Source organism: Diplotaxodon limnothrissa, linkage group LG9 (genome assembly GCF_057381915.1).
Source record: "Diplotaxodon limnothrissa isolate DT_005_m linkage group LG9, D_limnothrissa_male_GT1.1, whole genome shotgun sequence".
In the NCBI taxonomy this organism is placed as follows: domain Eukaryota; kingdom Metazoa; phylum Chordata; class Actinopteri; order Cichliformes; family Cichlidae; genus Diplotaxodon; species Diplotaxodon limnothrissa.
The window spans coordinates 35,804,605-35,826,349 of record NC_140604.1 but is presented as its reverse complement, the minus strand read 5'-3'; the positions used below and the strand labels follow the sequence as shown (position 1 = coordinate 35,826,349).

At 46.2% G+C, this 21,745-nt stretch overlaps 2 protein-coding genes across 2 annotated transcripts in view; both read left to right on the top strand.

The window, feature by feature from the left end:
• Positions 1 to 1,454: 1,454 nt before the first annotated feature.
• Positions 1,455 to 7,620, top strand: LOC146626038 (dynein axonemal heavy chain 5-like). Its single transcript, XM_085362229.1, has 7 exons — positions 1,455 to 1,655; positions 1,723 to 1,797; positions 1,971 to 2,003; positions 4,806 to 4,877; positions 5,003 to 5,107; positions 7,049 to 7,235; positions 7,451 to 7,620. Exons 1-7 carry the CDS (start codon positions 1,455 to 1,457, stop codon positions 7,618 to 7,620), a joined length of 843 nt encoding a protein of 280 aa, XP_085218355.1.
• A 1,493-nt stretch (positions 7,621 to 9,113) lies between these two features.
• Positions 9,114 to 21,745, top strand: part of dnah5l (dynein, axonemal, heavy chain 5 like) — a 46,486-nt gene continuing 33,854 nt past the window's right edge. Inside the window, exons 1-22 of the mRNA XM_085363134.1 lie at positions 9,114 to 9,295; positions 9,567 to 9,686; positions 9,766 to 9,871; positions 10,140 to 10,235; positions 11,625 to 11,720; positions 11,801 to 11,974; positions 12,154 to 12,243; positions 12,331 to 12,486; positions 12,741 to 12,880; positions 13,169 to 13,320; positions 13,426 to 13,633; positions 17,308 to 17,395; positions 17,664 to 17,787; positions 17,963 to 18,147; positions 18,327 to 18,419; positions 18,514 to 18,617; positions 18,984 to 19,080; positions 19,146 to 19,226; positions 20,481 to 20,735; positions 21,180 to 21,329; positions 21,407 to 21,525; positions 21,639 to 21,745. The exon at positions 21,639 to 21,745 is cut by the window's right edge and continues 30 nt beyond it. Of these exons, the coding sequence (XP_085219260.1) occupies positions 9,120 to 9,295; positions 9,567 to 9,686; positions 9,766 to 9,871; positions 10,140 to 10,235; positions 11,625 to 11,720; positions 11,801 to 11,974; positions 12,154 to 12,243; positions 12,331 to 12,486; positions 12,741 to 12,880; positions 13,169 to 13,320; positions 13,426 to 13,633; positions 17,308 to 17,395; positions 17,664 to 17,787; positions 17,963 to 18,147; positions 18,327 to 18,419; positions 18,514 to 18,617; positions 18,984 to 19,080; positions 19,146 to 19,226; positions 20,481 to 20,735; positions 21,180 to 21,329; positions 21,407 to 21,525; positions 21,639 to 21,745 (2,917 nt within the window). The 5' untranslated portion in view covers positions 9,114 to 9,119. The remainder of the gene's footprint in view (positions 9,296 to 9,566; positions 9,687 to 9,765; positions 9,872 to 10,139; positions 10,236 to 11,624; positions 11,721 to 11,800; positions 11,975 to 12,153; positions 12,244 to 12,330; positions 12,487 to 12,740; positions 12,881 to 13,168; positions 13,321 to 13,425; positions 13,634 to 17,307; positions 17,396 to 17,663; positions 17,788 to 17,962; positions 18,148 to 18,326; positions 18,420 to 18,513; positions 18,618 to 18,983; positions 19,081 to 19,145; positions 19,227 to 20,480; positions 20,736 to 21,179; positions 21,330 to 21,406; positions 21,526 to 21,638) is intronic.

Below are 21,745 nucleotides of genomic sequence, written 5' to 3'. Positions count from 1 at the left end.
CAGGGAGCGTGTTGGACGCTCAGTGTCCGGGTGATTAGCTGATGCAACTACTTAGAATCAGTTTGTGAATATGAAGACGATCAGTGCAGTCACTGGACAAACTCTGATTCTTCCTAGTTTCACTCTTGTTTCAGTCCAGTGTGACTGAGGTGGTAAAAAATGATCTGACTTTTAGCCACACAGCTGTCTGCTAGAGAAAAAGCCTTTGCCTTTAAGAAAGTTGTGCACAAACGGCACCATGTTCACTGCAGCTGCAGCAAACGCAGCAAAGAGTGAAAGTTGGACTGAGAATGTTGTGACTGTTTCATGAGAAAGAGCAGGAAAACAAGCATCACACACCCAGACACAGTGCTGGGATTAGAATTAGACTTTAGAGCAAATGTAGGACAAAAGCTTTAATGTGAAAGAGGAAAACCCAACAACAGCCAGAGCATGAAGCTCAAAACTGTACCAAGCACCAAGAAAGCTGACAGGCCTGTGACACGTCAGAGACGCCGTTCAGATCAGAAAGAAGTTGGTTTATTGACAACATGTAAAAAAACAAAAGAATCAAGTCAACCTTCAGTTTAGAGCGAGTCGACCAATCAGGCACAGCAGCAGCTCTAGAATAAGCAACAGTTTGATGTATTACAAACAACCTTTCATATACACACATACATATGGCTCATATGCTGTTTAAAAAGGGCTCAAAGACCCAACAGATTACACAAAGTATAAAAATACTTTCATTCAGCTGTGCATGAGACAGAGAGACGACTACAGTTAGTAACATGGACTCACTTTGTTTCAGCCACGACACAAAGTAACACAAAGTAACACAAAGAGCAGAAACATCAACAAGGAGGCAGAGCAGCAGCAACTCTCCATGAGCTGTGAGGCTAACAGCCACCCACACTTCCTGTGATGCATAATGAAAACAACATCAACCTGAAGGATGATAACAACAGAAAGAAGTGTAAGCTAACGTTACACAGCGCTCACACAGCGCTGACTGTACAGGCCTCACACAGCTACGACCTGCATCCACAACACCTGATCCTACTGAACACAAACAAGTTAATGATATCTGAGCGATCCAGGGAAGGCTTCCAGGAAGGTGAGGATCCAAAGACAGCTCTACAACAGCATCAGGCAGCAACAATGTTACTGATCACCGACTCTTTCATCCTTTATACTCAATCAGAAAGTGCTGTGTTCACATTTGTTTCTGCTGAAATCCAGACACTGAAAATGTTTTAAAGTTTGAATAAACTGACTGAACTTCTCACGAGTCCAACCGTGAGGAACACTTCCCCCCATGACACATCACAGGAGAACGTCTCAGTGGAGGGGGGGCAGGAGCTCAGTTTAGGCCGTCGCACTCAGAATCGATGCTCCAGTCAGGGTCAAACGTGGTCCTCAGAAACCTGCAGATGTTTGGCTCTCACTGGTCTCTGCGTCTGTAGACTGAGCTGATGTTTCTCCAGGTGTCTGGTAAAAGGACGATGCTGCTGTCCAATGAGGCGAGGAGAGAAGTAGCCAAACAGGCGAGAGCCGTGAAGGAGGAACGGCGGGCAGCTCTGGATGCCCGACATAAATACCTGATGAGCAGGCTGGCAGACGCCGGCAGCCTGGAGGAGGCGGCGGTGGAAGACGCCATCGTCTCTGATGACAGAGTAAGTTCAGAGACGTGATCCTTCCTCAGAGTTGAACCTTTGAGTCATTAATGTCTGATTCTTCCAGTTCAGTCTGATCCATGAATTCTTTGCTGCAAACGGATCCAAGAAGCTGATTTTCTTCTATCAGGATGTCAAACAGGTAACTTTGACCACATTTCAATGACGGACACATGAAGGTCTAACCGCTCTTCATAATCTGCTGGTTGTTGCACCGTACTTTGTATTCATATCTTTTAATATCTGCCTTTCTCCCAGAGTCCGTCCTCCCGTCAGTCTTCCTTTGTGGACGCATCAAACTCAGCTGTGGCTCAGAGGAAACTCTTCCTCACTACGGGGAACTCTGAGGTTGGCTTCAGCTTTTTATGCTTCGTTAATGTGAGAATCACAGAAAAATGCTGATATGAGTGGAAGGTTCTGCTGGGAAATTGGCAAAGAGCAGATTATTGAACAGCGAGGCAGACAGTTCGTTTCAGTGATGCCAGTTTATTAGAAACGAGGACTGTGGGGCTGCTGGAAGTCAGGACGGCCGTTCTCTGGATGAACCTGACAGCTGAGGTGGAGAGCAGCATTTATCCACAGACGGCTTCTTCCAATCAAATGTCCTGAACACACCTGAGCTGTTACACAGAAACATGTCTTAAAGCACGAGCCTGGATCAGACTCGAGGACTCAGAGCTGTGTGACGTCACATTGATCCACCTCTCGGGGTTTTTGTGTTCTGATGTATCTGATTTCTCTTTAAGCTCCAAACAATCCCGAGCCTACGATTCATCATTGTCCTGTTCAGAGACGATGAGCCTGAGCGTGTTTGTGTTTCCATGGATCAAACTGTGCTGCTTTGTTTGGTTAACGAGGTGATTAAAGTCTTTGAGCAAACACTGGATGACTGACAGCTGCAGGCTGAACATCAGGAGGTCGAGAGGCCGAAGTCTGAGGAGCTCCACAAACACTTATTCACAGAAAAAAGGACTACAAACATGGAGGAGCAGCAACATGAGCTACAGGCTACATGCTAATAACACTTCCCCTGGATGTGGTTTTAACAGGATCATGAATGATGAAGCATTTAAAGTCAGTTCCAGCCTGAGTCGGTGCCGTGTTGGCAGCTCTGATATGCAGAAACTTTCAAACATGGCACAGGAATAAAAACACTCCTGTGACGTCAGAGTTTATGAATGATGACAAACTGTTGCTTGTTTTTAGAAACGTTGTTGATGCTTAAAATGATCAGGAAATAAAAGCTGAATAGATCCACTTCAAACAGGAGAAGCTTCCCAGTTTGCATCAGCTGGGAAACTCGCTCATATCCAGTGCTGGGCCAGTTACTTTCAAACAGTCATTAAACATTCATTAAGTCATTAATTATAGTTACTGATTACTTCTTCAAAAAAGTAACTTAGTAACTGAGCTACAAGGTTGTAGATGTAATTAATTACTTGAAAAGTAACTATTGTGTTACTTTAAAAGTAGCCTCTGGGCTCCAGGGTATAATCGGCCATCGTGAACTCCTTTTGTCAGCGTCCTGGGTCGCAGCGTTTTGTGTTTCCTTTTGGTTTCATCTTGTGTTTGCTGTTTATTCTGAGTCTGTGTTCGTTCTTAGGGTTTGGTTCTTATGTTTAGTGCTTTGTGTTTCCTCAGCCCTGCCTGTGTCTGTCCTCTGTGCTCTGTTCCTGTCCTTGTGTTGTAAAACAGTCTGTGTGTTTCCTGTTTTACTTTGAAGGTTTGTGTGTCGTCTTGTGGTTCAGCTGTGCTCCCCTCCTGTGTGTCATCCCCTCATTACCTGCTGTGTATTTATAGTGTGTGTCTGCATGACTCTGTGTGTCTCCGTGTCCATCGGTGTGTCTCCACGTCTCTCTGCCTTCTTCGTGTCATCTCTGTGTTTCCCTGCTGCCCTCATGTTTCCTGCTTTGTCTGTTAGTTTGTCCCAGTTTAGCTTGATGTTCGCTTCTTTCCTCACCTTTGTTATTGTCACTGTAAATAAATCTCCACTCGCATCTCCACCGCCGTCTGCATCTCGGGTCCTCGTTCATTCCACCGCACGACTGCTGCCCCAGCCGTGACAGCTGCTGATGTTTCCTCCACATTTACCTTTAAAAACTATTTACTTTGCCTTGTTGGGTCTCATTGTTTTCAGCACAACCTCACGTGTCTGAATCTACACGTATGTTTTCATTTTGACAAACTGTGTTAACACAACTGATCTAAAATCAGACAGAAAACATAAAAAGTTATTTTTACTGTAACAACCACGAACATGTTGAACGAATCATTTTCATAACTTTAAATATAAATGTGAAAATTATGCACAAGTTTTGCAAACAACAAAGTTATTTGCAGCCATTTACCTTTTTTTTAATAACCATTAAACTATTTCCAGAACAATCAGCTGTTCTTCAATAAGACGCCACAAATTATTTGTGCGACTCCAAAATAATCATTTGTGTCCAGTATAAAGGAGAAGATGACAGCCTGATAGCTGCAGGTCTGACAGCAGCTCATAAGCAGAGAGGTCTCGCTGCTGTCCTCAGACAGTCAACATGAAACTATTGAGGAACAAACACGTTTATATTGTTTATCATGACTCTGGTTTTACTGGCCCATCAACACAGTTTATAAACTGGTATATGTCACCTTGTTGCTTTGTCTGTAAGTGGTCATGTGATTGACCACGACTCCTTTATTCTTCCTCAGTCAAACAGCAGCACTCGTGCCATTGTTTTGCCCCCTGAGCTCCAGCTGTTGTGCCAAAAAGTGATGGTCTGTCTGCAGGAGCGCACAGCTGCTTAAAGCTGCAGCGCCCAGATTACTTACAGCTACTTCCTGCAGCTGATATAAGCTGCTGGTAAGCTGAACACAGCTTCAACCGTCTGTTTGTTGAAACATAGTAACGCGACCACATTTTCTTGTTAGTAACTGTAACGGCGTTGTAACGATAGGAATAGTAATTAGTTAGATTACTCGTTACTGAAAAAAGTAGCGCCATTACTCCCATCACTGGTAACGAGCAGCCTGCAGAGCTCTCCCCGTCTTTAAAGCCCATGAAAGGTTTTCCTTTGCATGGTGAACTCTGGTGACAGAGTGCAGAGGAAGTGCTCTGTCTGCGTCACGTTAAAGGAACCTGAACTCCATCACGTTCTGTGTTTCCAGCCTTTACTGGGGAAATGTCTGTTCTTCCTGAGAACCACTGAGAAGGCCATAACCACCGCTAACGTGCAGCAGGTCAGTAACTGGTCTGGGTCACCTCCTCACCTGCAACTTTAACAAACTGCACAGACCTCATTGGTTGACTGTGACGTGGATGCAGCCAATCATTCTGATCTTCTGGTGCAACCTGATGTTTCCAGGAAGTGAACTTTGGCGTGTTGGACTGCAGCGGCGCCGGCGGCGTCCTGAACAGTCTGGAAACTCTGCTGACTCACATCATGCTACCTGCTCTCAGGTCGCAGCAGGTAAAACACCTCCATCCATTCAGGCTTTCACTGAGCACAAGAAGGGAGATGTTTTAAGCTTCCAGTGATCACATGACGCCATATATGAAGACTTTGTTGATGGTGGGAAGGAAGAACTCTCTTTAAACAGGAAGAGACTGAAAGCAAAGAAAGGGGAGGGAGGGGCAGCCATGAGGGGTCAATCCTGTGAAGAGAAGCTAGTGTAGGAGAAATCTGCTGTTTCTAGTCCCTGTCAGGACTCTTGCTGCAGCATTTTGGATCAGCTGAAGGCTTTTCAGGGAGTTTTTAGGACTTCCTGATAATAATGAATTACAGTCGTCCAGCCTGGAAGTAATAAATGCATGAACTAGTTTTTCAGCGTCACTCTGAGACAGCATATTTCTAACTGTAGCCCTCATTTACTCAATACCATTAAATAAATGGGCTTTGGGTTCTTTTCCTAGTGTACTCTCGTACGATATTTTTTAAATTAATCTCTTGTTTCTGGGATCAATGAAGCTTATTCCTTAACAGTAGCACTACACGCAGAAATGAACACTAGTGTCTATAGTGCAGTAAATCATGTCATACACCATGTAAAGTAGAGCCTTGCAACCCTCCTTTAATTTACCAAACAATGAAAACAAAATAATAAACCCAAAAAACGCACACAGCAATTTACCCACTGTACACAGGATCTCCACATATACAGTGTAAACCACCAGTGATAAAACAATTATAGTCCCAAACTAAACCTAAAGCCGGCAGAGATAAACCCTACGCTGCAGGCCTGTACTGCTCCAGTGTAAATCCAAAAGATCTCCCAACCGGAAGTTCTTCACTCAACGAGCAAAACATAAATAAATAAACTCAGTACCTTGTGAAACGTGCAATTCCTACCAGATTAATCCAGGTAACAAGTTGTCCTCAGCTCCTTCAGAAACACTCCGCTCTGAATGCAGCAGCACAAAGATGAGGAAGGTCCGTGATCTCCACCTGCTCCACCTGCTACCTGTTTTAGCTTCCCACGTTGCCAGAGGTACTCTGAGTGACTATCTGGGGTGTGTCCGTCGTTATCCAGTTCGCTAACGATCCTCTGCAGCCTGTTAGGCTCCACAACTTTAGCGAAACAGCAGCCTACAGTAGTCCTTATTAGCGAACGGCTGGGTTAGCCTCACTTTAACTCAATGCGTGCACGGCAGCAAGAAACAAAGCACACAGTCCAGACTCACGCTGAAACTTTACGTGTTGTGTCACTAGCTTACCGACACTGTGACTTATCTGTCCGAAAAGTCACAACACACTTACTACTAGTAGATAAAAACAAGCTAACTTCTCCGGATGCTCCGTGTAACTCACGCGCCACCGCCCTCTCTCCTCGCGCTCTCTTTTTCCTTCTCCACCCTGTGTTACCTTCACAGACCATATCCCCGTAGGAGATTACAGTTCTCACAAGCAATTCACAATAAAACAAAGATAACTTATTCTAAACAATGCAAACATGTTTTTAATCAGTTGACATGAACTTTGATCTTTTTAATAAACAAGAAAATGTAAATAAATGAACTTTACTCTTTGATATTTATATTCTAAGACTTCACTCTTATTTTACTATTTATGCATCTTTTTAACCCGGGTTACGTAACTTTAGAGATGTTGCACAAATGGAAGAAAGCAGTCTTACATATTCGTTTAATATGTGCGTTGAAGGACATGTCCTGGTCAAACATGACTCCAAGGTTCCTCACAGTGTTACTGGAGGCCACACCTTGGGCTTATCTGTAGCTGCTGGTTTCTCTTTGTGGGGTTTGACTGTAGGGCAGCTGTTACATAATGATCCATGAAAAGTCTTATTTGTGTGCAGTGCTCCTCCTGATGCTTTTGGCTGTGAATAAGGTAAAAGGTGAAACAGGAAACACATTAACCTTTGTTGTTATTGCTGACCTTTGACCCTGTGCCCAGTCGTGGGGCTCTGTGCAGGACGGCGCCTCGTGTCCACACGTCCGGTCCTTCCTGTCCTCGGTGGATCAGTTCGTCAGTAATCTGAGCTCAGCCCGACTGAACATGGAGAGAAAGTTCCAGCTGCAGCACGTGGAGCTTCCTGACGCCATCAGCCAGCTGAGCAGCCCTGCAGACTACAGAGCAGCAGGTATGAAGCTCAAGCTGTTCACATCTCACACAAACAATAAGACTGTTGGAAATACAGGAAACATCATTTAAAGCTTTAAAAATCAGCTCTCAGGTAAATCAAACCAGTTTATCTGTGGAAGCTGAAGGAAGCATCTGACCGGAGATGATGGCTTCTTTGAAATAATGAGTCCGTGTTCACGTGTGTTCAGAGGAACTCGTGTGTTTCGCTCTCAGCCAATAACAGTGAGCTGGTGGAGCGTCTGGAGGAGGCGTTGACCCTGTGGACCAATCAAATCAAGCAGGTGCTGACGGAGAGCGAGCAGATGAGGAAAGAGGCCGACGACGCCGGGCCGTCGGCCGAGCTGGAGCACTGGAAGAGCTGCACGGTGACCTTCAACAGGTAGACGCGTCCTCTCAGCTGGATCTCACTTTAAACTCCGTTTATCAAACATGATCTGACGTCTGTGGACAGAAGCTCCTCAGACCTGCAACAGTTTAGTCTCCACTCTGACACTTCAGGACAAAACCACTTTTACACAATATAACTTTCTGTTCTTTCTCTTTCTGCTCTTCGAAGTCGAAATGTTCCAAAATATTCACGTGTTTGTTTGTTTGTTTGTTTAATAGTTTTTAACCCTTTCATGCATGAATTATGACGACATCAATCAGGATTCTTTCTTTAGTATTTTTATTCATCTTTAGGGATGAAAAAAGATTTTTGAACTTCATTTTTTTAAACGTATTTTTCCATCTTGGTTTGAAGAAATGTTTTGTGCACTTACACTGGCTGACCAGTAGGTGGCAGGTACGGAGCGACACATCAGAGTCCAATGTAGAGTTTATGTGCAAGTACGACATCAACACTGACACGAATACAAGCAAACAGCCTTTGAACAGCTGTAACTGTGTGTGTGTGTGTGTGTGTGTGTGTGTGTGTGTGTGTGTGTGTGTGTGTGTGTGTGTGTGTCAGTCTGCTGGAGGAGGTGAAGGGCTCTCAGGTGAAGAGGACTCTGGGGGTCCTGCAGGTGGCTCAGTCTCGCTGCCTGCGTGCCTGGAGAGATCTGGTCAGCAGTTTATTTCCTGTTCAGTTCACAGCTGTTGTCTCGACGACGCTGACGTCATCACTGATCGATTTATTGATTTACCAGGACAGAGACATCACTGTGGTGGCCAACGAGGCGAAGGACAACGTCAAGTATCTTTCCACCCTCAACAAGTTCTTTGGATCTGTGGAAAAATCCACTCCTGTGAGAAAAACACTCTTCATGTCTTTCTGTATAAAAGCGTCTGTTTGAGTCCTTCATGATTGTGAGGAACAGAAAACAGTCAAGACATCGTCACAGAGAGGCTGTAGTCACAAATCACAGCTGAGACAAAGGCCTGTCTGTGACTTAAGAAGAAGAAAGAATTAAAGTGACTGTTTAAAAACTAAAGACTTCTTTTCTTTTCTCAGTTTCAGACTTTTAAAAAAGTTTAAAAAGATCACAGAGACAAACAGGTTTGATCAGGATCACAGCTCAGTCTGAGATGTTCCAGCTCTGATTCATCAGCAGTATTTCTCTCATTCATCTTTTTTGGATGTTCTGTGATGGTGAATTTGTCCGTTTGTGATGATGAGTCGGGTGTTTCACCTCCACCAGCTTCTTTTTTAATGGTTTTTATTATTTCTTCTTTTGCATCGGGTCTGATGACAAACCGTTTTCTTGTTACTGGATCAGATTTGGTGGATACAGGATTCTCCAGCTCAGCCTGAATGTGCATTTATTTGATGTCTACATGTCAGTAATGAGGCTGCTGTCTGTTCCTGCTGTGTCAGCAGTTTGTTCCTCACACTGAAGCTCGTATCAGTCACAAACCGCCTCTCATCCTCCGTCTTCCTTTTCTCCCGGCCCCACAGACCAGGATGCTGGAGCACATTCCCAGTCTGATGAACGGCATCAAGATGATCCACGTGGTGTCCCAGTACTACAACACCTCAGAGAGGACGAGCTCACTGCTGCTCAAGGTCACCAACCAGATGATCAGCACGTGCAGGAGCTACCTGCTGCAGGGCGTGAGGCGAGTCTGGGAGCACAGCAGGTACCGCAGCACACCTGAAACTGACGTTAGACTGAAACTTCAGATCATCACAGAGTTTAGACTCAGACTAACAAATGGACTCAGCAACGTGTGTGTGTGTGTGTGTGTGTGTGTGTGTGTGTGTGTGTGTGTGTGTGTGTGTCTGTGTGTGTGTGTGTGTGTGTGTGTGTGTGTGTGTCTGTGTGTGTGTGTGTGTGTGTGTGTGTGTGTGTGTGTGTGTGTCTGTGTGTGTGTGTGTGTGTGTGTCTGTGTGTGTGTGTGTGTGTGTCAGGCCGGTGCTGCTGCAGAGAATCTCTGACTGCTGTAATCTGAATGCTGTGTATCAGCGAAGCTTCCACAGCGTCAGAGACAAACTGAGAGGAAACCCTGAGAACAGACAGTTTGACTTCAGGTGATCAGTAACTGACTCTGAGTCAGAGCGTGTCAGCGGCGTCACGCTAACCTTTACACACGTGTGTGCGTGTTTTCAGTGAGAACTACATCTTCGGGAAGTTTGACTCTTTCTGCCGCCGTCTGGAGAAGATGGCCGACATGGCGTCCACGCTGGAGAGCCTGGCTGCTCTGCAGAGCATGAAGGTGGATGATTGTCAGATTAGAAACGAGTGACTCCATCAGATATCCATCAATGCACAATAATAATGATAATAAGACGTTTATAATATAAAAATGATCGAATTGAAGTCAGTGCAAAGCTACAGTGATGAATGGACATTTGTAATGATTCTGTATAAACGTATTTCCTCCTTTTATTATTTATTAATGGTGTCAAAAGTCTATTTTGCAGTTCTTCCATTTCAGTGTGACAGAAATGAGACGATTCAAACTGAGCTCAGGTGTGTTTCAGGTGGAGGGCGTGGAGAAGATCTGTGTTCGCTACCAGACCATCGTCTCCACAACTGAGTCCAAGACCTGTGACGTCCTGGATCAGCGCAAACTGGAGGTGATTTCAAATCTATATTCTTGAAACACATTAATCACTTTTATTATATACGGGAAAAATCACAGAAACAGAGAAAAATGGAAGAAAAGGACGAGGAACTGTGACGCTGCGGTGCAGACTGTGGAGTTGTAGGAGGAGCCAAAATGCAGGACTTCATGAGTGACAGTGGATTCATTTAAAGTCAGTGGAGAAAACACAGTTAAATCCCAGCACTGTGACTTCTGTGGCAATTCCTCCTGAATCCCACACATGTCTGTGATCAAGTGGAAACACAACTCTAACAAACTCCTGCTCCCAACCGTGGCTCCGTGAAAAACACTCTGCTGAACCCTGGTGACACAAAAACACAGGTCAGAGGTCATCCAGCGAGCGAGGTGTCTTCACAATAATTATTATTAGGATGAGTTAGACTGAAGGATCCCGCGCCCACTGGAACTCAGCCACACTCTTAAACACGGCTCTCCTGTGGAAAACAGCGAAAACCACAAAAACACCTGAGTCCTGCTTCCCCAGACCCCGGCCCTGACAGGAACAGGACTTTATTGGTTTTACTGGGACAGCTTTTATCAGAAGAATATGATTGTGAAGCTTCTCTCACAGTGAGGCTGAATGAGCCAATAACAGCTAATAACACAGTAACAGGTACGTTTCATGTCTTTATTGGACTCTGAGTAATCACACTCTGACCTCACAGAGCAGCTGGATGAACAAAGAGAACTTTTACTAACTGCCTTTGAACACAACAGCCTCCATCAGAGGTCAGAACAGTCGTTTCCCTCCTGGTCTCCTAACACGAGCACCGTTCTTATCAGCTATTTATCAGACTGTAGTCACGCAGTCACACATGTTATCCAGCATGTGCTTCGCTGTAGTGTCTCTGTGCACCAGTATGCACGCTCACAAACATCTGGCAGGCACATCGTCCACAGGTCACACACCCTTACACACTCACAGATGTGGACATTATAACACTGCTCATAGAGACATAGCTGAACCAAAGCTCACACAGAGAGGAAACCAGTGTGCAGGTTTATTGATGGATGTTACCGACTCAAAGCTGAACTGAACAGTCCTGAAAGTCAGAAGTTCCTCCGTTTGTGGACAGATGCTCTTACTGTGGAGCGATGAACAAGTCTTTGAAAGGCTTTCAGGGCTTTCTACCAGTCTGATCTTCCTGAAACGCTCGACTCCATTTGCTTTAAGAGAAGTCGGTGTGTTCAGCAAACACAACAACAGTGTGTGTTTAGTTCAGACAGCGTGTGTTTCTGTCTAATGATGTCTTGGATGATGATCAGAAATAACTCGGTGGTTGCAGAGGCTTCAGCTTACCTCGCTCTTCCAGCTGTTACAAGTTGTGGTTCAGTCCTGAGGAAGCTCTGTGTGTCTCAGTTTGACAGAGACTATGCAGACTTCCAGCTCCAGGTTCAGAGTGTGTTCCAGTGTCTTCGGTCTCTGCTGGACGACTGGTTCAGCCGGCCTGTCTCTGTGAGTTCACACAATCAGAACTGAAAGCGACTTCTTATCGTATCAAACACACAGAACTGAAACAATGTGTCTGGATTCAGACGCAGAGATTGCTGGAGCTGTTGGCCATGTTTGAGTCGGGTCCGCTGGCTCGCTTGGACCTGAGGCAGTACTACCTGCTGCTGCTGCAGCGCTACAGCCGAGATCTGGAGCTGCTGAGGAAGACCTACCAGAAACACAAGGACCGGCCGCCCATCGGACGCAACCTGCCGCCGGTACTTACACCTGCTCACCCCGTGCTCACAAACACCAGCAGGAAATTCACTACTTTAAATCCGAGTGTCAAACTCCAGTCCTGGAGGATGCTTCTATTGTGCTTCTATTGTGCTTCTATTGAGAAATACAGATGATTTATTTACCGATAGAGCTTTTGTTATTGATCTCTCTCTCTCAGGTGTCAGGCAGGGTCCTTTGGAGCCGGCAGCTCTTCAGGAAGGTTGAAGCTCCGATGTTGATCCTGAAGAAGAAGCTTGACTTCCTGAAGGTGCACACTCTGACTTTACCCCATCAGTCACATGATCTCTGTGATGACCGCGTCCTCGGTGACGCCGCCTGTCTGTGTCTGTCTCAGGGACCAGAGATGACAAAAGTCATCCGGAGCTACAACCAGCTGGCTGTGGTGTTGCTGCAGTACGAGGTGCTGCACCTGCAGGGGTGGAGTCAGGCTGCAGAGAGTGCGCCACGCTGCCTGAGCACCACCCTGCTGGTCCGGCATGAAGACAGCAAGGTTTGTGACGACTGAATGAAAGCAGCTTTTAAAGGTCGTGCGTGGCTTTAACTTTTTAATCATCTTTTTCAGATTTGAACAAATCGTTTTTACACATTTCAGTCATGTGACCGACAGTCCAGAGCCGACTGCTTTTGTTTCTGCAGGCAGTGAACTAACACCACACACTCCACTTTCCTTTGGATGCTGGATCCTTAAATTTGCTGTTAGATTTTAGATTTTATTGAACATTTGAAAGAGCCTCTTTGTTTCAGGAGGTCTCGGTGAACCTGGACCCTGTGGTGCTGGAGGTGCTGCAGGAAGCTCGGTGGATGACCAAACTGGGCGTGAACGTGCCAAAGGTCATCCAGAAGATGACCTCCAGGGAATCAGAGCTCAGAGATTTGTACAGCCGGTGAGAGCAGCTGTTCAGTCCAGCTGTAGGCGCGTCAGCAGCTCATTCTGTGATGTTCTCACTCAAATCCATCACATGAATGTCTTTTCTTTGGTTTGTAGTTCTTGTTGTTACTTCACTCTGTGCTGGATAGAAAAGCTCACAGAAACAAGGCGCTTGTTCTTGATTAAACAACATCATGATTTATTTTCTCTGCGACGTTACTCATCTCGTCTCAGACTCTTGTCTTCATCTCTTCTTCACTTTGGTAAACTTGTGTTTTCTTTGATGGTGCTGACTCTGGTCCAGACTGCTGGAGATGCTCCAGGACTACAGCTCTGTGGTGGGCAGGGTCCCACCTCTCCTCCTCCCCCTCATGCAGCCCTTCATTGGCCGTGTGGAGGCAGCTCTCTCCCCTGGACTCACCTCACTGTCCTGGACTGCCCTCAACACTGAGCGGTGTAAGGACGGACAGCTTCCCGTCTCATTGTTGTTGTGCTAATATACAAAGAAAGGACATCAGATTTATAAGCATTCGATAATGATTCCCTTCCACTCTGTGTCAGTCCTGCAGAATGTGTATGTGGCTCTCAAAGACGTGGACCTGGTGGCCAAAATGGCGACAGACCTGTTGGACTGTCGCATCGGCCGGCTGCTTGGGGCCATGTCGTCCTGCTGTCTGCTGGTCCTTCCTGAAGACTCGTCTGTGTCGGCGCAGGACCTCCTGCTACAGACAGGAAGCTTGGTCCAGGCTGCTGCTGTCACCCTGAGCTGGTAACACTGACAGCAACACTGACAGCAACACTGACAGCAACAGTGACAGCAACACTGACAGCAACAGTGACAATAACACTGACAGCAACACTGACAGCAACACTGACAGTAACACTGACAATAACACTGACAGCAACACTGACAGCAACACTGACAGCAACACTGACAGCAACACTAACAGTAACACTGACAGCAACACTGACAGCAACACTGACAATAACACTGACAATAACACTGACAGCAACACTGACAGCAACACTGACAGCAACACTAACAGTAACACTGACAGCAACACTGACAGCAACACTGACAGTAACACTGACAGCAACACTGACAGCAACACTGACAGCAACACTGACAGCAACACTGACAGCAACACTGACAATAACACTGACAGCAACACTGACAGCAACACTAACAGTAACACTGACAGCAACACTGACAGCAACACTGACAGCAACACTAACAGTAACACTGACAGCAACACTGACAGCAACACTGACAGCAACACTGACAGTAACACTGACAATAACACTGACAGCAACACTGACAGCAACACTGACAGCAACACTAACAGTAACACTGACAGCAACACTGACAGCAACACTGACAATAACACTGACAGCAACACTGACAGCAACACTGACAGTAACACTGACAGTAACACTGACAGCAACACTGACAGTAACACTGACAGTAAAGCTGACAGTAACACTGACAGCAACACTGACAGCAACACTGACAATAACACTGACAGCAACACTGACAGTAACACTGACAGTAACACTGACAGCAACACTGACAGTAACACTGACAGTAACACTGACAGCAACACTGACAGTAACACTGACAATAACACTGACAGCAACACTGACAGCAACACTGACAGTAACACTGACAGTAACACTGACAGCAACACTGACAGCAACACTGACAATAACACTGACAGTAACACTGACAGCAACACTGACAGTAACACTGACAGCAACACTGACAGCAACACTGACAATAACACTGACAGCAACACTGACAGCAACACTGACAGTAACACTGACAGTAACACTGACAGCAACACTGACAGTAACACTGACAGTAACACTGACAGCAACACTGACAGCAACACTGACAGTAACACTGACAGTAACACTGACAGCAACACTGACAGCAACACTGACAATAACACTGACAGTAACACTGACAGCAACACTGACAGTAACACTGACAGTAACACTGACAGCAACACTGACAGCAACACTGACAATAACACTGACAGCAACACTGACAGTAACACTGACAGTAACACTGACAGCAACACTGACAGTAACACTGACAGTAACACTGACAGCAACACTGACAGCAACACTGACAATAACACTGACAGCAACACTGACAGCAACACTGACAGTAACACTGACAGTAACACTGACAGTAACACTGACAGCAACACTGACAGCAACACTGACAGCAAAACTGACAGCAACACTGACAGTAACACTGACAGCAACACTGACAGCAACACTGACAGCAACACTGACAGTAACACTGACAGCAACACTGACAGTAACACTGACAGTAACACTGACAGTAACACTGACAGTAACACTGACAGCAAAACTGACAGCAAAACTGACAGCAACACTGACAGTAACACTGACAGCAACACTGACAGCAACACTGACAATAACACTGACAGCAACACTGACAGCAAAACTGACAGTAACACTGACAGCAACACTGAAAGCAACACTGACAGTAACACTAACAGTAACAGCAAAACTGACAGCAACACTGACAGCAACAGTGACAGCAACACTGACAGCAAAACTGAAAGCAACACTGACAGTAACACTAACAGTAACAGCAAAACTGACAGCAACACTGACAGTAACACTAACAGTAACAGCAACACTGACAGCAACACTGACAGCAACACTGACAGCAAAACTGACAGCAACACTGACAGCAACACTGACAGTAACAGCAAAACTGACAGCAACACTGACAGTAACACTAACAGTAACAGTAACACTGACAGTAACACTGACAGCAAAACTGACAGTAACACTGACAGTAACACTAACAGTAACAGCAAAACTGACAGCAACAGTGACAGCAACAGTGACAGCAACACTGACAGCAAAACTGAAAGCAACACTGACAGTAACACTAACAGTAACAGCAAAACTGACAGCAACACTGACAGTAACACTAACAGTAACAGCAACACTGACAGCAACACTGACAGCAACACTGACAGCAAAACTGACAGCAACACTGACAGCAACACTGACAGTAACAGCAAAACTGACAGCAACACTGACAGTAACACTAACAGTAACAGTAACACTGACAGTAACACTGACAGCAAAACTGACAGTAACACTGACAGTAACACTAACACTGACAGCAACACTGACAGCAACACTGACAGTAACACTGACAGTAACAGTAACACTGACAGCAACACTGACAGCAACACTGACAGTAACACTAACACTGACAGCAACACTGACAGCAACACTGACAGTAACACTGACAGTAACAGTAACACTGACAGCAACACTGACAGTAACACTAACACTGACAGTAACACTGACAGCAACACTAACAGCAACAGTAACACTGACAGTAACACTGACAGCAAAACTGACAGTAACACTAACAGTAACACTGACAGCAACACTGACAGCAACACTGACAGTAACAGCAACACTGACAGCAACACTGACAGCAACACTGACAGCAACACTGACAGTAACACTGACAGTAACAGTAACACTGACAGCAACACTGACAGTAACACTAACACTGACAGCAACACTGACAGCAACACTGACAGTAACACTGACAGTAACAGCAAAACTGACAGCAACACTGACAGCAACACTGACAGCAACACTGACAGCAACACTGACAGTAACAGCAAAACTGACAGCAACAGCAACACTGACAGCAACACTGACAGCAACACTGACAGTAACACTGACAGTAACACTGGCACGTGAAAGGCTGCATTTATTTAACATGAGTCACAGTTCTACAGCTGTGTCGAGCCGCTCACCCACTGCTGTAAATATCCTGCTGTTAAACTGTGACACAGAAAAATAAAGAACTTGGTGACGATAAAGTCAGAGGAAAGACTCCCACAAACAAATGAAAGCAACAAGCAGAAGTTCAGCCGTAGCAAAACCCATATTTACATATATTAATCATCAGGCTCAGCAGCAGATGTGAGATCACAAGTAAAGTGAATATGACAATATTCAGACACAAAACTGTGACTTCTGTGATGTTTGTGATGGTGTCTCTTTACTGACATGAGGTTAGTGCATCACACAGATACCTGCCTATTACTGCTCAGTAGCCAATCCTGGAGCTCAGCCTTGATGGACGGTGTGTTGCCACAGCAACCTCACAGCAGTTGTATTGTTGGTCAGATAACAGACGTGGTCCAGAGGTCCAGTTCAGGGACTTCAAAGAGGCCACGCCCCTTATGATGTCAACTTTAAACCTTAATGAGCTTTAGACGCCAAACAGTTTGTATCAGGCTGTAAACATGTTTAACATGGGAGTCTATGGGGACTGAGTCAGTGCTGCCTCTGCTGGACGTTAGAGGAACTGCAGATTTGGTCCTGCTGGTCTGTGTGCGTCCATCACACTGTGTCTGTGTGCAGGCAGAGTCAGCAGGTGGAGAGATACGTGTACGAACTGATCGAGGAGCTGAAGAGGAAGATGAAGACTGTGGAGACTGTTAACCTCGAGGTCACGCACACACACACACACACGCACACACACACACACACACACGCACACACACGCACACACACACACACACGCACACGCACGCACACGCACACACACACACACACGCACACACACACACACGCACGCACACGCACACGCACACGCGCGCACACACACACACACACGCACACACACGCACACACACACACGCGCACACGCACACGCGCACACGCACACACACGCACACACACGCACACACTCATTCATCTCTGCTCGTCGTCCTCAGGGGTCTTTTAAGTGTCTCCATCCAGACTCCAAACAGAAGACTCGCTGTCTGTCATGTCTCCCTTGTCGTTTCTACAACCTGATTGGTCAGCTCTGTTACCGCAGCACTGAAGCTCTGGTCAAAGGTCAGCCTCCCTTTCTACCACGTCTCCTTGTGTCCTGTTTCTTCCTTCCTGCCATCGTACTCTTCTTCTTCTGTCCTCCTTCTGTTCAGTCTGAACTTCCAGAGAAACACATTTGCTCTGTTTCAACCAACAAATCCTCTTACAAGCCGCCTGAGCTTGGACTGTTTCCTCTCAGCCACCAGATCCTCCCTGGAGGCCCTGAGGAGGAGACTTCATGTGTCCAAAAAACAGCCACACTTTTCCTCCTTGGTGTCTTCCTCCAGCGGTGCCCAGCCAGCTCCTCCTCCACCTCTCCTCACAACCTCCATCCAGCTTGCAATCCCCAACATGGTCCTCAGACCCAGTCTGGATGACATTCAGGTATTTGTGTCCAGAGGAGCAGATTTGACATTTTGGAAGTTCTCATGTGTCGGCAGGTCCACCGTCTGGTTTCACAGCAGGACGCCACACAGGACTGGCCTTGTAGTTAATGTCATGTTCATGCATCTGCCCGTCACTGCTGTCAGTTACCCAGCCTGTGTCTCCTTCTCACGTCTCAGTCTGTGGTGAATAAGCTGGTGGGCGTCGTGCTGTCTGTGACCAAAGACGTCCCTCTGTGGACTTACTCTCACCTGCAGTACAAACAGCAGCAGGTACGCTCATCTGACTCATCCTGCTTTAAAATCACCTGGTAGCAGGCAGCCAATCGCACTCCAGCTTCATCCCGCCCCTCTTTCTGTTTCTCAGGCGGAGCAGGCGGCGGGTCGTAGCGGAGGAGAGGACGTGGCAGTGAAGCCAGCGGTGCTGCGAGCGCTGGACAAACAGCTGGCTGAACACAAAGACATCAGCAGGTCAGTAAAACAGCAGAGACACGACAGGATGTTTGTCTGGCTGAGACGCTGTGGACACGCAGAGATGCACAATCACACCTGCAGCTGACGTCCTTTGACTGAAACACACAGAGTGGGTCCTGTGGAGGAAAGTTCTGCAGTCCCTGCACAAACTCTCAAAGTGACCTGCAACAAATTCAGATGGTGCACAGAGGCTCAGCGGTTAGTGCTGCTGCACCACTGTAGGAGGGTCCTGGGCTTGAACCTGGACAGTGTTAGAGTGTCTGTGTCCTCAGTGCTGTCTGATCAGTTTCACATGTTCATCACGTGATCACATGACAGTCAGCCCATCAGTGCATGTTCTGATGATGATGATGTTTGGAGCAGGTTGGTGATGCAGCTCAGCTCCATCGTGTCACACCTGAAAGCTCAGGCTGCTGAAACCCTGAATGACCTCGGCCACTTCTCCACCCTGTGGAACCAGGTGTGTGTGTGTTTGTGTGTGTGTCTTAGTGTTGTTGAGCTGCACTAACAGCTGGCTGTGTTTAGGACCCAGAGGAGCAGGTGCAGGCCTTCCTGCAGTCCGACCCCTCCCTGACGGAGTTCAGCGCTCAGATCTGCTTCTACTCTGTGAGTCTACTTCCTGTTACAGACGCACCACTGAACATCGCCGTGCATTTACAGCTTATTATGTTTTTAGCTGAGTTATTAGTAAACACACAAAATCAAACAAGGAAACAAAAGAAAAGTGTTTGCAGTGCAGCAGTAGTACTTTTATAATAACAAATGTAAATGTATCACTGGTACAGCAGTCTGGGGTCATTAAAGGGCAGCTGGAGGAAAAAACATTCAGAAATTAAAGTCATAAATGTTCAAAATAAAATTGTTTTCACTTTTTCAAATGTTTCTATTCCCAAGAAAAATGTAATTTATGTGTAATTCATTCTCAATAAACATTGGACAGTCCTGCAGTTGCAGTTCAGTGGTTGTGCAGCAGGGGGCGCTGGTTAGCTTAGTTTCCACAGAGCAATCATTGCTAATTAGGGCTGGGTATCGTCACTGATTTCTAGAATCAATTCGATTCAATTCGATTTTAATTGGGGAAATTTAGCCTTAGACAGTCAGAAATATTATAATTCAGATCATGCATCAGTACATTTCCATATTTTTATATCTATAAAAAGAAACCTGACACTTGCGAGACTTTATCAAAGTGTGAGCATCACAGCAGAGGCCTTTGTGTCAAAGTAACTGAGGATAAAACCTAGAAAAGCATGAAGGAGATTTTCCTGTTCTGGGATTTTATAAAAATATTCTGCAGTAGATCAAAAATGAAAGAAACCATGAATCAACACGTGAACGTTACCTGATGCTGCTGAAGTGAAGCAGAGCAAAGTTACAGAGGTTTGATTAGAGACACAGCTGAGCGTTTGCAATTTTGTATCATTTGCATCATCATCATTGCGAGCTGTCGGCTTTCAGCCCCGACCGTGTCCGTGCCGTCGGTGAGAAAGTCACATCTCACTGATTCTGATGCGTCGGCGGGTCGAGCTTTGTGTTCACGTCTCTGTGCAGAAGCCGTGTTCCTGCTCTCATTTACTGTTTTAGCTGTTTGGTGGTTGTTGAAGTTTTGTGAGGTTTAACCTGAGATTCTGGCGTTTCGGGCAAAATAAATGTAAATGAAAAAATCGATTCAGGATTTTAATGAATCGAAATCACGTTATCCAAGCCAGAATCGATTTTAATCGATAAATCGATTATCAAAACCCACCGCTACTGCTAATGTGTCAGAGCTGAAAGAAAATGACCCTCACGTCCTTTAGAGCAGCTGATTTTGACCATACGTGTAGTGGATTTACCCATGATGCCTTGCTGTGCCTGCAGAGGCTGGAGGAGCAGATTTCGGAGCTCCCTGCGTTTTACACAGCGGGTTCGATCCTGTTGGACACCGACCAGCTGAAGCGTTCGCTCACTCACGAGTGTCGCTCCTGGAAACGAGCTTTCGGCGCCGCTCTGAACCGCCGAGCATCCGCCGACATGAACGACATCCTGTCGTTCGTGGACGCGCTCACGAAGCGTCTGCAGCGTCCAATCTCAGACCTGGATGATGTCAGAGCAGCCATGGCTGCACTCAGAGAGGTGAGCCAGCATCTGATTGGCTGTGTGTTACGTCTGCACCTCCTCTTTTTCTTTCAATTCTTCTTTCAGCCCAATAATCGAAAAATGATCCAGTTTTTCTTTTAGATTCTGATTAATTTATTTGTTCATAAACGTACAGCTGCTGATGTCTGGCACTGCCAAAATAAATATATAAAAATGAAATTAGCCAATTGAATAAATATCTCTTTCTTTAATTGCACTAAAATACTATAAAATCTATTTTATGCATCAATTATTTCATAAAATTAAAATTTCAGTCTTTCTTTAATTTTGGCACTTTCAGGCCTCCGTACTTTCTTCACATTCAGTCATGTTTTCTTTCTTCAGCAGTTTTTTCTCTCAGTCCTCATGTAACGACCCACAGAGTAGAATTCATTCATGAGCCCCTCCCCTCACTCATTCCTCTCCTGCTCACTGTTGGAGGTTCGGGAGGCGGAGTTTCGCATCGACGCCACCATCGGGCCGCTGGAGGAATCCTTCTCCCTGCTCAACAGACACGAGCTGCTCTACGGTGACGGGAACGGCGAGCGCGTGGACGGCCTGATGTACGCCTGGAAAAACCTCAGTGACCTGGTGAGTCAGAGGGAGGGGCGTCATGTGACAGGTGCAGGGATGCAGGTGTGTGTTATGTGTGTGTGTTGTGGCTTCAGGTGGTGCAGACCCAGAACACTCTGGTGCAGATTCAGCCCAGCATGAAGACAGACCTGCTGTCTGCAGTGCAGAGCCTCCAGAGCCAGGCTCAGAGCTTCTGCACCGACTACAACCAAAGGTACACCTCAGAGAGGCACCTGCTCCAGGTGGGCGGGGCCAACCAAATATCCATCCAGCCCGCCCTGAACCTGGGCGACATACTGATAATATCATTGATTATGATAAATGCAGGGGCCCGGGGGTGGAGGGCGTGGCCCCGGCTGAAGCCAGCGAGCGGCTGCAGAGTTTTCAGGCCGAGTTCGATCAGCTGTGGAGGAAGTACACCACCTGCTCAGGTG

What these genes read in the sequence shown, in the direction of transcription:
- LOC146626038 (XM_085362229.1), top strand. Translation starts at nt 1,455, where the DNA reads ATGTTTCTCCAGGTGTCTGGTAAAAGGACGATGCTGCTGTCCAATGAG. An exon ending in CCATCGTCTCTGATGACAGA is followed by an intron (nt 1,656 to 1,722) that starts GTAAGTTCAGAG and finishes TGATTCTTCCAG; the next exon opens with TTCAGTCTGATCCATGAATT. An exon ending in CTGCTCTCAGGTCGCAGCAG is followed by an intron (nt 5,108 to 7,048) that starts GTAAAACACCTC and finishes CCCTGTGCCCAG; the next exon opens with TCGTGGGGCTCTGTGCAGGA.